Here is a 12,923-nt window from a genome sequence, read left to right on the forward strand (position 1 = left end):
ATGTTTTTGATATTTTTTATTTTATCTTTATGCATCATTGTATAAAAGAATTGCATTTATTAGTGGATATTTTACCTGTTTATTTGTCTCTCTTTATGCTTATGTCTTTTTGCTTATCACAAAAAGGGGGAGAATTTATTTGGTTAAAATTGCTGTTAATTGGTTATTAAATAAATTCGCCTTAATTCAACCTCTTAGACTTGTTATTTGATTAAGGGGGAGTTATTTAATAACCATTTCGATTATGTTGATTATTGTTATCTCATTTTTTAACCAAGTTTTGTGATCATCAAAAAGGGGGAGATTGTTACGCCTTAAACGCATACAAATCTCGAGGATGAGATTAATGTTTTTAATGCTGTAACATATCCCAAAGTTTTTGTTTTGATGATACCAAAACTTGGATTAAAAATGTACTAATGTTTTATATTGAGGCATGCAGGAAATTAAGAACAGGTTACGTTCGGAAGATCCGACATTCGGTTCGGACGGTCCGAAATTGTGCAATTCAGAAGCAAAATAGAAGCTGTTCGGAAGCTGCGAGGAGAGCGTTCGGACGTTCCGAAGACGTGATTGGACGTTCCGAACACAAGCAATCAAATCACTTCAATGCGGAGACAAATTGATATGACTGATTGATCGAGTAAGATTTCGGACGCTACGAAGGACATGATCGGACGCTACGAAGTGTTGAAGATTTCAAATCTCTGGAAACGCGGGAATGTTCGGACGGTACGAACTTGAGTTCGGACCTTCCGAAGCTGTTCACACACTGTCTGAAAGAACTGTTCGGAAGATACGAAGTTTGATCGGTCCCTCCGAAGCGCATGTTCGGACCCTACGAAGTCAAGAACGGACGATCCGAAGTCATCCCAAAATTACGGAAATTGATTTCAATCACATCGGACGTTCCGAAGCATAAACAGAAGATCCGAACCTTGGCGTCCAAGACTAGTATAAATAGGCCTTTGAGGATGCATTTTCAATCATCCACTCCACTCTCTTGTCTCTTACAAAGCTTTCTACTATCTCTTGTGTGCGTTGATTAAAAGAGTTGTAATATCAAAAGAGTTGTAGAAAAAGAGTGAAAGTAATACTCTCGAGTGGGTTGTAAAGTTCGTGGCTATCCTTGGAGCCCTCAAGGCCAAGTAGACGCATCGAGGCGTGGTTGTAAAAGCTAGCTTGGAGCTCCTAAAGCCAAGTCGATATAGTGATACCTCGATCCTCATCGAGAAGGGGAGACGTAGACGATTCTTCGTCGAACTTCCATAAACATCTCTATCCCTCTTTACTTTACGCATTTACTTTACTACGCACTTATTTTACGCACTTACTTTACGCATTCATTTTATTTGTGATTGTCCCTCAAGTCTTCCGCTTGCAATTTTTGCAAACTCGTTTTAAAAACGCTAAAGGGCCTAAAAGAACCTATTCACCCCTCCTTTAGGTTCTTCAATAAGTATCCACTGCCAAGAATCGAGGATTTATTTGACCAGTTGCAAGGAGCATCGGTTTTCTCTAAGATTGATCTGCGTTCGGGATACCATCAGTTGAAAGTGAAAGAAGCAGATGTCCATAAGACAGCATTCAGAACTATATATGGGCACTATGAGTTTATGGTCATGCCATTCGGGTTGACCAATGCGTCAGTGATCTTCATGGATCTCATGAATCGCGTATTTCAGCCGTATCTGGATCAGTTTATTATTGTCTTCATCGACGACATATTGATCTATTCCAAGAGCAGAGAGGAGCATAGCCGCCATCTGAGAACCGCACTGCAAGTACTGTTAGACAAGAAGTTTTTTGCAAAATTCAGCAAGTACGAGTTTTAGCTTGATAGAGTGGCATTTTTAGGCCACATCATATCCAGCAGTGGAGTGGAAGTTGATCCGAGTAAGGTAGAGGCAGTGAAAGAGTGGCCAGTGCCGAAGAGTGTCACCGAGATTCGCAGTTTCTTGGGACTAGCTGGCTATTACCGCAAGTTCATTCAAGGGTTCTCATCTATAGCGGTACCTATGACCGCCTTGACAAAGAAAAATGCAAAGTTTATTTGGGGACCCGAGTGTCAAGACAGTTTTGACAAGTTGAAGCAAGCCTTGATATCAGCACCAGTGTTATCCGTGCCATCGGGGCAAGGGGAGTACGTTCTTTATACCGACGCTTCTAAACTTGGGTTGGGCGCAGTTCTGATGCAAAACGATCGAGTTATCGCCTATGCGTCGCGGCAGTTGAAAATCCATGAAAAGAACTACCCTACTCACGATCTTGAGCTTGCAGCGGTAGTCTTCGCACTGAAGATTTGGAGGCACTACCTCTATGGGGAGAAGTGCAAGATATTCACCGATCATAAAAGTTTGAAGTACTTCTTCACCCAAAAGGAGTTGAATATGAGACAACGCAGATGGCTTGAGTTAGTGAAGGATTATGATTGTGACATTAGCTACCATCCGGGGAAAGCTAACGTTGTGGCAGACGCATTGAGTAGAAAAGCAGCAGTTATTACTCACCTATCTCTTCAGAGACCGTTGCAGTCCGAGATGCAGCGGTTTGAGCTTGCGGTATATGCTAGGGGCGAGGCCCCTAATCTTGCCACATTATCAGTCCAGTCGACATTGAGAGATAAAATCCGAGACGGACAGTCCACTGATGAGCAGTTGCAAAAGTGGAGAGCTAGAGATGAAGCCAAGGGCCGGAATTTATATTCAGTGGTGGATGGGTTAGTCCGTTATCGAGACCGTCTATGGGTTCCTAGTGCCTATTCTTTGAGAGATCTTATTATGAGGGAAGCCCATGACACACCATATTCCATTCATCCGGGCAGTACAAAGATGTATAGAGATTTGCAGTTGCTGTATTGGTGGCCAGGCATGAAGGGAGACATTTTGAGATTCGTACCGAATGTTTGACTTGTCAGCAAGTCAAGGCAGAACATCTGAGACCAGCGGGGAAATTAAAGCCACTCCCTATTCCCGAGTGGAAATGGGAGAATATCACTATGGACTTTGTAGTGGGATTGCCGAAGACTATGAAAGGATTGAATGCCATTTGGGTGATAGTTGATCGTCTTACGAAATCAGTTCATTTTCTACCTATTAAGACGACATTCACCATGGTTCAGTATGCAGAATTGTATATTCGGGAGATAGTTCGTCTGCACGGGATTCCAGTTTCTATCATTTCTGACAGGGACCCGTGATTTACTTCATCTTTTTGGAAGAGCCTGCATGCAGCGATGGGCACCAAGTTATTGTTCAGTACAGCGTTCCATCCTCAAACCGATGGTCAGTCAGAAAGAGTTACCCAGATTTTGGAGGATCTACTGCGAGCTTGTGTTATCGATTTCCAAGGCAGTTGGGAAACGAAATTACCTCTAGTGGAGTTCACCTACAATAACAGTTTCCAATCATCAATTGGGATGGCTCCTTTCGAGGCACTCTATGGAAGGAAATGTAGATCTCCTATTCATTGGGACGAGGTTGGGGAAAGAAGGGTTATTGGTCCGGATGTCGTTGAAGAGACAGCTGAGCTTGTGGTCAAAATTCGCGAGAGCATGAAGACTGCACAAAGCCGACAGAAGAGTTATGCGGACAAGAGACGAAGGGACTTAGAGTTCGCAGTGGGCGACCACGTGTTTGTGAAAATAGCTCCTATGAAGGGAGTTATGCGCTTTGGCAGGAAAGGCAAGCTTAGTCCAAGATTTATAGGCCCGTTTGAGATTTTGGAGAGGATTGGGACACTGGCCTATAGGGTGGCATTGCCACCAGCACTTTCAGGAGTTCACAACGTGTTCCATGTTTCAATGCTGCGGAAGTACATGTCTAATCCATCACATGTACTCAATTATGAGCCTCTTCAGCTAACTCCAAATATGACATATGAGGAAAGGCCTGTCCAGATCTTAGCAAGGCAAGAGAGGAGACTGCGTAACAAAGTCATTCCGATGGTCAAGGTCAAGTGGCTGAATCACTCGGAAGAGGAAGCTACTTGGGAAACCGAGAGGGACTTGATGAGTCGCTATCCAGAGTTATTCGGTAAGTTCTAATTTCGAGGACGAAATTTTATTTAAGGGGGGATGAATTGTAAGGTCCAAAATTAAGACGACGTAATCCAACTGCATGCAAATTTAGAAAATATGAAAAATGAGTAATTTAATTTAATGGCTAATTAACTGTGTGGCATGCATGCTTATTATGATTTTATTGCCATTTTGCATGAAATTGCATTTTTTTTGGGTTATTCAAGTGACGATCGAGGAACGGAGACCGGGGGCTGGAAAATGTTTTATTAAATAATTAATTTTAATTATTTAATTTAAGGGAGATGGCTTCTCATATTTTTGAAATCAAGGAATTTTGAGGTGATTTAATACGCCGGGACTAAATTTTTATCGGTGTTGGATTTTTAACTAAAATTCGATCCTTCAAGCAGTCCGGCTATTTAATTCACTAAATATTTTTATGAAAACCATTTTTATAATTTTATTCAAGCCTAACTTGCACTATTGGGCTTAATTAAAATTTATTAGGCCTTAAGCCTAATTAATAAAATTGCTAGCATATAAAAAACAATCTAAACCCTAAACTAAGCACTCACTCTCACGCCGCCTAAAAGAATTATCAGAAGCAAACCCTTCCCTCGGCAGCAGCAGCAGTCGGCACTTGCACAAGCTTTGGGAAGCTTTTTCTTTCAAAAATTTTAAGGGTAGATAGCCTCGGTTCTTCCCGTTCTTCGTCGCCGTCGGTATATCGTGCGTTTACGACGCAAAGGCACGCCAATATCTTCCTTTTTCTCATCCATTACATCATATATCGATTTATTAACTGTATGTGCAAAGATCATGAAGTTTTATTACGGTTTTTACGTATTCACGTTACGACCTAACGTTTTCTTGTGTCGATTCATGTCTTGCATGTTTTAGGGGACTGCCATGATGCTATACATGTTTAAGCAAGGATTTAATAAAAGAACGAGGCCACACTTACGCACACACGATCGGCAAAAAGCAAAAGAAACCAAAGAAACAAAAGCCGAAGGTGGCTGTCATGAGTTTGGTGTTCGGGTGCCACGGTTTAAGGGTAAGGCTTGGTTTTGGCTTGGGCCGAGACATAGCCAGGGAGGTCACGAGTCGGGGTGAGAGTCCTAGCCATGCTAGGACTCGAACCAAGGGCTCGGGAAGAGTCCTAGCGCAGCTAGGACTCCACCCGAGAACCCTGCACAGATTTGTGCAGGGTTCGCGCCACTCTCAGGAGTTGGTGGCTCGTTGCATGGGGCACGGGCTGGGCTAGGAAGGTTCACGAGGGTCCTAATCAAGTGTCCATGGGTTGGGTTCGGTTAGTATAGTGTTGGATGAAGGCAATTGATCACACACACAGATTTCTTGCACATGATCTCTCGGCCAGTACATGGGGGGGGGGGACTTGAGCATCTCGTTTTTGGGTTCTTGGGTGTTGCCTTGTAAAACATAGTGTCCAGTAGGCTAAATTAACATGTTGGGCACCTTTGGCTCGATTTGGTTCGGGGGTAACTCGATAAAATTAAGAGATGGCTCGGGGTCGAAGTTTAGGTGTCAAAACGAGTTTTAAAATAAAGAATATTTGGGAAACGACTCACGGGGGTCGAGTCGTGGTCCATAAGGGCTAAAATAATATAAAAAGACTAAATTTAGAATTTAGGAATTTTATATTAAAGTTTGGTATTTTTCGGGATTAAAACACCGTTAAAATGATTAAGAAAAGATAATTGAAAAAGTCTTAAGTTTTAAGCCAAATAAAATTACGAAAAAATTCACGTAAGCTTAAATAATTATTTGGGACATGTTAGAGTCATGAAATCAAGGAAAAAGTAGAAAACGTAAAATGTCGAGTCCAGGGGTAAAACGGTCTTTTTGCACCGGGAAATTTGTAAAGGTCATGGCAGTGCCCTAAATGCTATTTTTATGATATTATGATCATTTTTACATGTTTATGAAATGTTCAGGATTTATTTATAATTTATTTTAAATGTCCATGAAATTTCATGATTTAAGTTGACATTTAAAATACATGGTGCATGCTTGGTTTCGAAAGAAAATATGTTTATGCATGATTTTATAAAGTGATGAAAACCTTGATGAAAGTGAAGTAATTGTGACTATGAGGATTTGAGGATATGAGGTTATGATTGAGGATAGGCCAAGGCTCAGTTGACGATCCTGTGTCGCTGATGTCCCCGCCGCCCAGTACTGTGGTTTCATGTAGATGGACCATCGATTCTTGAGGATTGAGGAAAGTCACAATTAACGATCTGGATTCATTAAAAGAAAAGATAATGTTTATGATCATGAAAAGGTTATGACATGTTATGATTGAGGAAAAGGGTAAAGGTGAGGTATATGTTATGCATATCACGAAAATGTTATTTTACGTAAAGGTATTTTCACTGTGCATGTGGTTTTATTATGTATTATTTGTTACAAAGATTTGGTGTGTTGAGTCTTTAGACTCACTAGGTGTGATGGATGCAGGTGGTATCGAGGGAGGTCTTGATGGGTGATACTGCTGGACTGAAGGTGTACACAACCCGAGGACCAGCGCTACATTTCCGCATTATGCTTTATGATTTAAGTTAAAGATTTTATTGATTTTTTTATTTATGCTTTGAGAGGTTTTTTTGAGAGGTTTAGTATGGGCTATGTTTTTCAAACTTATTGCTTTTAGACTTGGCAAAACAGTAGACGATTTTATTTTACGATAATTTCACTCGAAGTTAAATACTAGTTGATTGAGGTTCATTCTAATAAGTGCAAAATATTTTATAAAAAAATATTTTCACGTATTATTTGAGTTGGCCGAGTTACAAAAAAAAAAAAAAAAATTAGTACATTTTAAACTAAGAATCACGAGACGTTTCAGCCATAGCGCAAATACATTCTTAAAAACCAGCAGGATAGCCACCCTTTCTCGGGTCACTTACAGCAATTAGCTGCCCAAGATTTGACTTACTCAATTCTTGAACTATGAATTGGCATATTGATCCACCCGCAAGACTTTGTAGAACATGGCCCTTCTTCTCTAGAGCAGCCCTGATTTGTTCTGAAACTTCAATGTGATCACCTATTGGCGTTGTCCAGTTCTCGAACTGCACTACATTAGGGATGAGCTACAGGAACAATAAGAAAAAAGTCTTATATCTATTTCGGAAAATATAATTAATTATTAAGTAATGACGATCATCAGTTACCTCATGATAGCATCTTGGATCCATAACAGAAGAGAGAGGATCCATTCCCCTCACAAAATGATTCAAGAAGACTTCTGTTGTTGCTGCAATTATCATTGCTCCTCCACTTGCCCCAGTTACTGCTTTTAGTTGTCCATCCTGTGAAACACAAAAATATTAAAATTGTAAAATTTGCAGAATTGAGAAACACGAAATGTGACAATGTTATAGGATGTACATTGATTTTATTCCAAGTCTGCAGATGATATATATACCTTAAGGATTATAGTTGGTGCCATTGATGATAAAGGTCTTTTACCAGGGACAATGAAGTTGGCAGGAGCTGGACTTGGAACAATATTCGAACTATTTGCAGGCATCGAGAAATCATCCATTTCATTGTTTAGAATAATCCCTGTGCTTGTTGACATCAATTTAGAGCCAAAGTATGCATTGATAGTGGTAGTCAAGGAGACGGCATTGCGTTTCCTGTCCACCACAGAGAGGTGGCTGGTGCCATGGTCATGGATCTGGTTCCACCTATTAAAGAGAACAATAGAATTTAGAATGAAAATTGAAATGACATTTGGTTCTAATCTCTACCTTTCTTACCTTCCACCATAATGGCTGGAATTGAATGTCATATTGTCCAAGATAGTTTTTTTTAAGTCTGCAGCAAATTCTTTCGATACCATAACTTTCAGGACATCTTTCATATTGACGAAGTCAGGATCACCAAGATTCGTCCTCACCGCAAATGCATGCTTCAGAGCTTCAATTACTCTATGGGTCATAACGGTATCAGAAATATTCGACAGCCGTCGATATCGATCCAGGATATTTAGAATCTGAATTAACACAAATGAGAAGTATATTAATAAATTTCGAACGACTGTGTCAAAAAAAATGCTGTGGTTAAAAAATTGACACTGCTTCACTTACAAGTGACATTGCAGCACCACCGGAAGAAGGTGGAGGCATGCCAAGTATGTTGACCCCAAAAACTTCAATAGAAACTGGTTCTCTTATTTTAACTTGGTAATTCTTCAAGTCTTCCATTGTCAATATCCCTCCAGCTTTCTTCACATCTTCGACTAGTTTTAGCCCAATGGAGCCGTTATAGAAAGCTTTGATCCCATTTCTTGCTATTTCAATTAATGTTTTGGCTAGTTTCTTGTTGTAGCATGTATCACCTGGCTTCAGGAGAGAACCGTTTTTCGTGAATATTTTGCGAAGCCCTTTATCTGCCATGATTCCTGTCTCTGTTTTTGTCATCTGCATGTATAGAAAAGGTGATATTTTGAATCCATTCTGTGCCATTTGAGCTGCAGGTGTCACAAGTCTGTTCCAAGGAATTTTTCCATATATTTTCCAGACTTTATGAAGGCCCGCAAGTTCTCCTGGAACTGCTACAGAGAGGGCGCCGGTGTCTTTAAGAGCAGCATTTCCTGCGTACATATTCTACAAGAAAAATATATGGTTCTTCACTGCATCGAAATTTTAAATTTCATTCGCATTTAATGTTCCTCCTAAAGAATTTGGATCTAACTAGGAGTCGAGTTTTGTGTTGGCAAGCACTTTGCAATGGAGTATCAAGTAAGGATATTTTTATCTTACTTAAATGACAAAAACTGAAACTTTTTTGTATATTATAAAGAAGTAATGGACTAAAAACAAAATGAAATTTTGAGAGGCAGAAGTCACAAGATTACTGACTTGGGAAGCTAACTTTGGTGCGCTCTCCCTCATATCGAATGCTTGTGTCGAGCCATCAGCTGTTCGAACGAGCATAAACGCACCACCGCCGATGCCGCTAGATGCAGGGCTTACAACTCCTAGGCAGAGCGCAGCAGCCAGCGCTGCATCAACAGCATGGCCGCCTATGCGGAGGATCTCCACCCCAATAGTGGAGCATTGGCCATGATCAGCGGCCACAACGCCATTATGTGCCATGATTCTTTGGCGTCTTGGGCTATCTGCACCTGAACTTAGTCTCACAAATGAAGGAGAAAATAAAAGAAATAGGCATAGTGAGACCAGCCACGGCAAGAACAGAGCTGCAAAGAGATAAATTCGTGAAAGTATTCAGAAAAGAACCGTTACTGCACTCAAATATTATATATCAAGAATTACAGATAATATTATTTATAAACCCTCACATGCCATGAGAACACGAAAATCGATATGAACAGGGCTCGATTTATCAATTTTGCAGCATCAATGATGAAGACAGCAGTGTGTGTATGCGCACTCTGCAGTTTATCAATGGCTTGTTTTTTGGACCAAAAGATAGTTGACTCGTGCTCACCACAAATAGATACAGTGAACTTTTGTTAAATATAAATGTAATGATTTTGACTTTTGCAAGGAAACTTACAAACCAGTAAATACAAAGAATGTTTAAAAATAAATGCAAATATATAGATGGAAAGAAAAGTGAAAACAAAACAGTGTTTGATATATATATATATATATATAGACACACACACACATACAACACATACAATTTGATATATATATATACATATAGACACACACACACATACAACACATACAACACTGTTTTGTTTTAACTTTTCTTTCCATCAATATATACATATATTAGTTCCCTTCGTATAATTCAAGTGACAATGGTACTGCCTGAGTTAAAAAATGAGCAATAATTGATGCAAATACTTGCACATGATTAATGGTGAAATATGCATGATATGTCCTGTTCTCACTTTCGCCCCACTTGCCATTGATATTTTTCCGGTTCATTTTCTTCACATTTGACATGCCTAATTAGCGCCTGTTTCTTGATATATCTTCGTGAAATCTACGTACCTATAAAAGTCCGGATGATTAACAAAGTTTTAGTATTGTGATTTTCTACATTACCCAAAAATTATGCATTGTCTGTATCAATTCATAGACATTTATGGAAAAAATATATAAAATTTACGGTCAAATTTAGGATATTGAATTTGTAGAAATCAATGTATTGCTTATTCATTTAATTGGTTCATTTTTTTTTTTTTGAACTCATTGCTCCAAAGGTGAAATCGCTCACCTTAGGCGCCCCTCACCCCCCGGCCCGACAGGAATGTGAGAGGAGGTAAATCATGGTGACTCAGCCAACCAGCAACAGCTAGACCTTATGCTACGCCGCGCACAAGGAACTCCCCCTCATTGAATAGTTATTTGATAATAAAAATAAATTAGAGAAATAATATTTTCTTGATACATAATTCTTAGAAAAATATTAAAAGAATAGATTTTAGAATAAAAATATATTTTTCATTAAAAATATTAAAAGAGAAAAAACATTTAAAAAATATACATTTATTTATTATACTTATAAAAACATAAAAAGAATGACAAAGTTTTTCATTGTAAATTTTCTACTACATCTTAAATATTTTTTTGTCAGATTAATTGCATGGGAATTTTCTACACAATTTTTGAGAAATCTAATAACAATGATACATTAAAAATGAATATATGTTTAATAATAAAAATATTTTTTTTATCTATATCTATGTCAATATTATATACATATAAAAGTGTGAATCATAAGCTCTGTTTTGCAATTGTCAAAAGATAAAAATGATTTTTTTAACAATACAAATCCAAAAAATAAATAAGGATATATATATAAGGGGAAATTGCATATACTACCCTCGTGATATCCCGAGTTGGCATAAATCTCCTCGTGAAAAATATATCATCTAAAAACTCCCTGTTTTTTTAAATGTCCAGCTCACGCATGCCAACCATGCTTTTAGTCAAACAAAATTTGTTTATTGTCCAAAATGCCCCTCCTTAAATAATAAGCTCAATTATTTCATTTTCATTTTTGCTGTGTTAGAATCCGATGAAGCTTTTGCCCTAACCTTCTCGAAATCAAGCGTTGGAGCTGGGTGGTGTTTTCGTTGGTTATCTCAGTAAGTTAATGTTTTTTCTTTACAGCATAGAGACATCATGGATAGGTTTTGCCATTTGGTAAGAAATTTGTTATTTCAGATGTTGATCTTGATAGGTTTTGCCTCGATGACTTGTTTGATATGTTAAAAGCGGCTGGAGGACAACAAATGAATGCGCATTTTTTCTTTCAATTGCCGAAAAATGCATTTACCACTGAAATGGTGCAGATTGTTGGTGATGCAGAGATCCGCACGATGTGTGATTGCTTTAGGAATCAAAGTGCTATAACATTGTGGTCACAAGAAAATTATTTCACTCCACTGAAAGATGCAAATATTGGTGTTGGAAGTAATCCAAGTGATGATACAAAGGCTGGACCACAAGTACTGAATGCAACTGATGATAATGAAGGTGTGACAAGTGAGTCATTTGGGAGTGACCCGATAGATGATAATCACATTGGACTTGATGATGTTTCAATTGGAGATGATGAAGACTCATTAGATGGTAGCTTTCATGAATCTGATGAAGATGTGGATTCAGAATCTTCTACAGAGAATGATGAAGGAGATGAAAAGGCCACAGAGTTTTGGTATAGCGACATTGAGGTAGAGGATGAACTTATTAGTTTGGCAAGTTCTGATGATGAGGATTCTTGTCGAAAACATCATTTCTTCTCTGACAGAATGAACATGAAAAGGTTTGAACTGGTAGTGGGTATGAAATTCAAAGATGTGCACGAATTTAGAAGTGTTCTTGTTGATTGGACTGTGAGATCTGGAGTGGAGCTAGTGTTTAAAAAGAATGAGAAAAGTAGGGTTACAGCAGTGTGCAAAGCCGGATGTGAATGGAGATTGCATGCCAGTTTGGTAATGGGAGGGCCAACATTTCAGGTAAAAACTCTTTCTGGAAAACATACATGTGTTAGGGCCAGTAGCAACAACTTGGCGACGTATAAATATTTGTCTAAAAGAATTGAAATGATTGTGTGCGAAATCCTACAATTCCAGTGGAGAAGCTTAAAAGAGTTATAAGAAGAAAATGTAATGTAGATGTGAGCAAATATAAAGCATACAGGGCCAAGAAAGCTGCTCTAGAAAAACTTAAAGGAAAGTTTAAAGATCAATATCTTAAACTTTGGGATTACTGTGAGACCGTTAGGAAATATAACCCAGGTAGCAAGATTTTAGTAAAAAGGGATCACTCATTTTCTGTGCCTACATTTCAAAGAATGTATTTTAGTCTTCAAGCATTGAAGTCTGGGTTTTTAGCTGGTTGTCGGGTGAGCTCTCGGTTGCTGGCCTTGGCGTTGAGGTCGATGCATTCCCAGCGTCCATCTCAGACTTCACTTTGGAGGAACCTACAACATCAACACCTTGTACAATTTCAGGCAAACACCAGCGGAAATAGCCACATTTTTTAAAATAACAACAATAATACAGACGTCCCTTTGATGGTTTGGTTTCGGTTTGAACAACTCTAATCTCTGCCCTAACATTGCACTTGCACAGTGGAGTTTGGGGATATCTTACATCAACATTTGGATTCATAATTTTGGATCAATGTAGGGTTTTTAAAATGGGAAAATGAAGAAGTCGTGAAATGAAGAAGAAGAAAAGGTCTTCTATTTGTATACCGAACGAGGGCATTTTAGACAAAAAAACTCATAAAACAATCACAATTCGCAACTTTATGCGCGTGTTGTATAAACCATACTGGCGAGGGGGCATAAGCTGTACATTTAAAAAAACAGGGAGTTTTTAGATGATATATTTTTCACGAGGAGATTTATGCCAACTCGGGATATCACGAGGGTA

The 12,923-nt window shown here is 38.7% G+C and overlaps 1 protein-coding gene across 1 annotated transcript; it reads right to left on the bottom strand.

Moving 5' to 3' along the window:
• Window positions 1-6,875: 6,875 nt before the first annotated feature.
• LOC140803986 (glutathione hydrolase 1-like) lies at window positions 6,876-9,519 on the bottom strand. Its single transcript, XM_073159835.1, has 7 exons — window positions 9,360-9,519; window positions 8,917-9,257; window positions 8,143-8,661; window positions 7,813-8,048; window positions 7,476-7,740; window positions 7,222-7,359; window positions 6,876-7,140 (listed from the first exon to the last, which is right to left on the bottom strand). The coding sequence occupies exons 1-7, from the start codon at window positions 9,364-9,366 to the stop codon at window positions 6,913-6,915; spliced, it is 1,734 nt and encodes a 577-aa protein (XP_073015936.1). The 5' UTR covers window positions 9,367-9,519; the 3' UTR covers window positions 6,876-6,912.
• Window positions 9,520-12,923: the final 3,404 nt, after the last annotated feature.

Source organism: Primulina eburnea, chromosome 10, assembly GCF_022965805.1.
Source record: "Primulina eburnea isolate SZY01 chromosome 10, ASM2296580v1, whole genome shotgun sequence".
Taxonomy (NCBI): domain Eukaryota; kingdom Viridiplantae; phylum Streptophyta; class Magnoliopsida; order Lamiales; family Gesneriaceae; genus Primulina; species Primulina eburnea.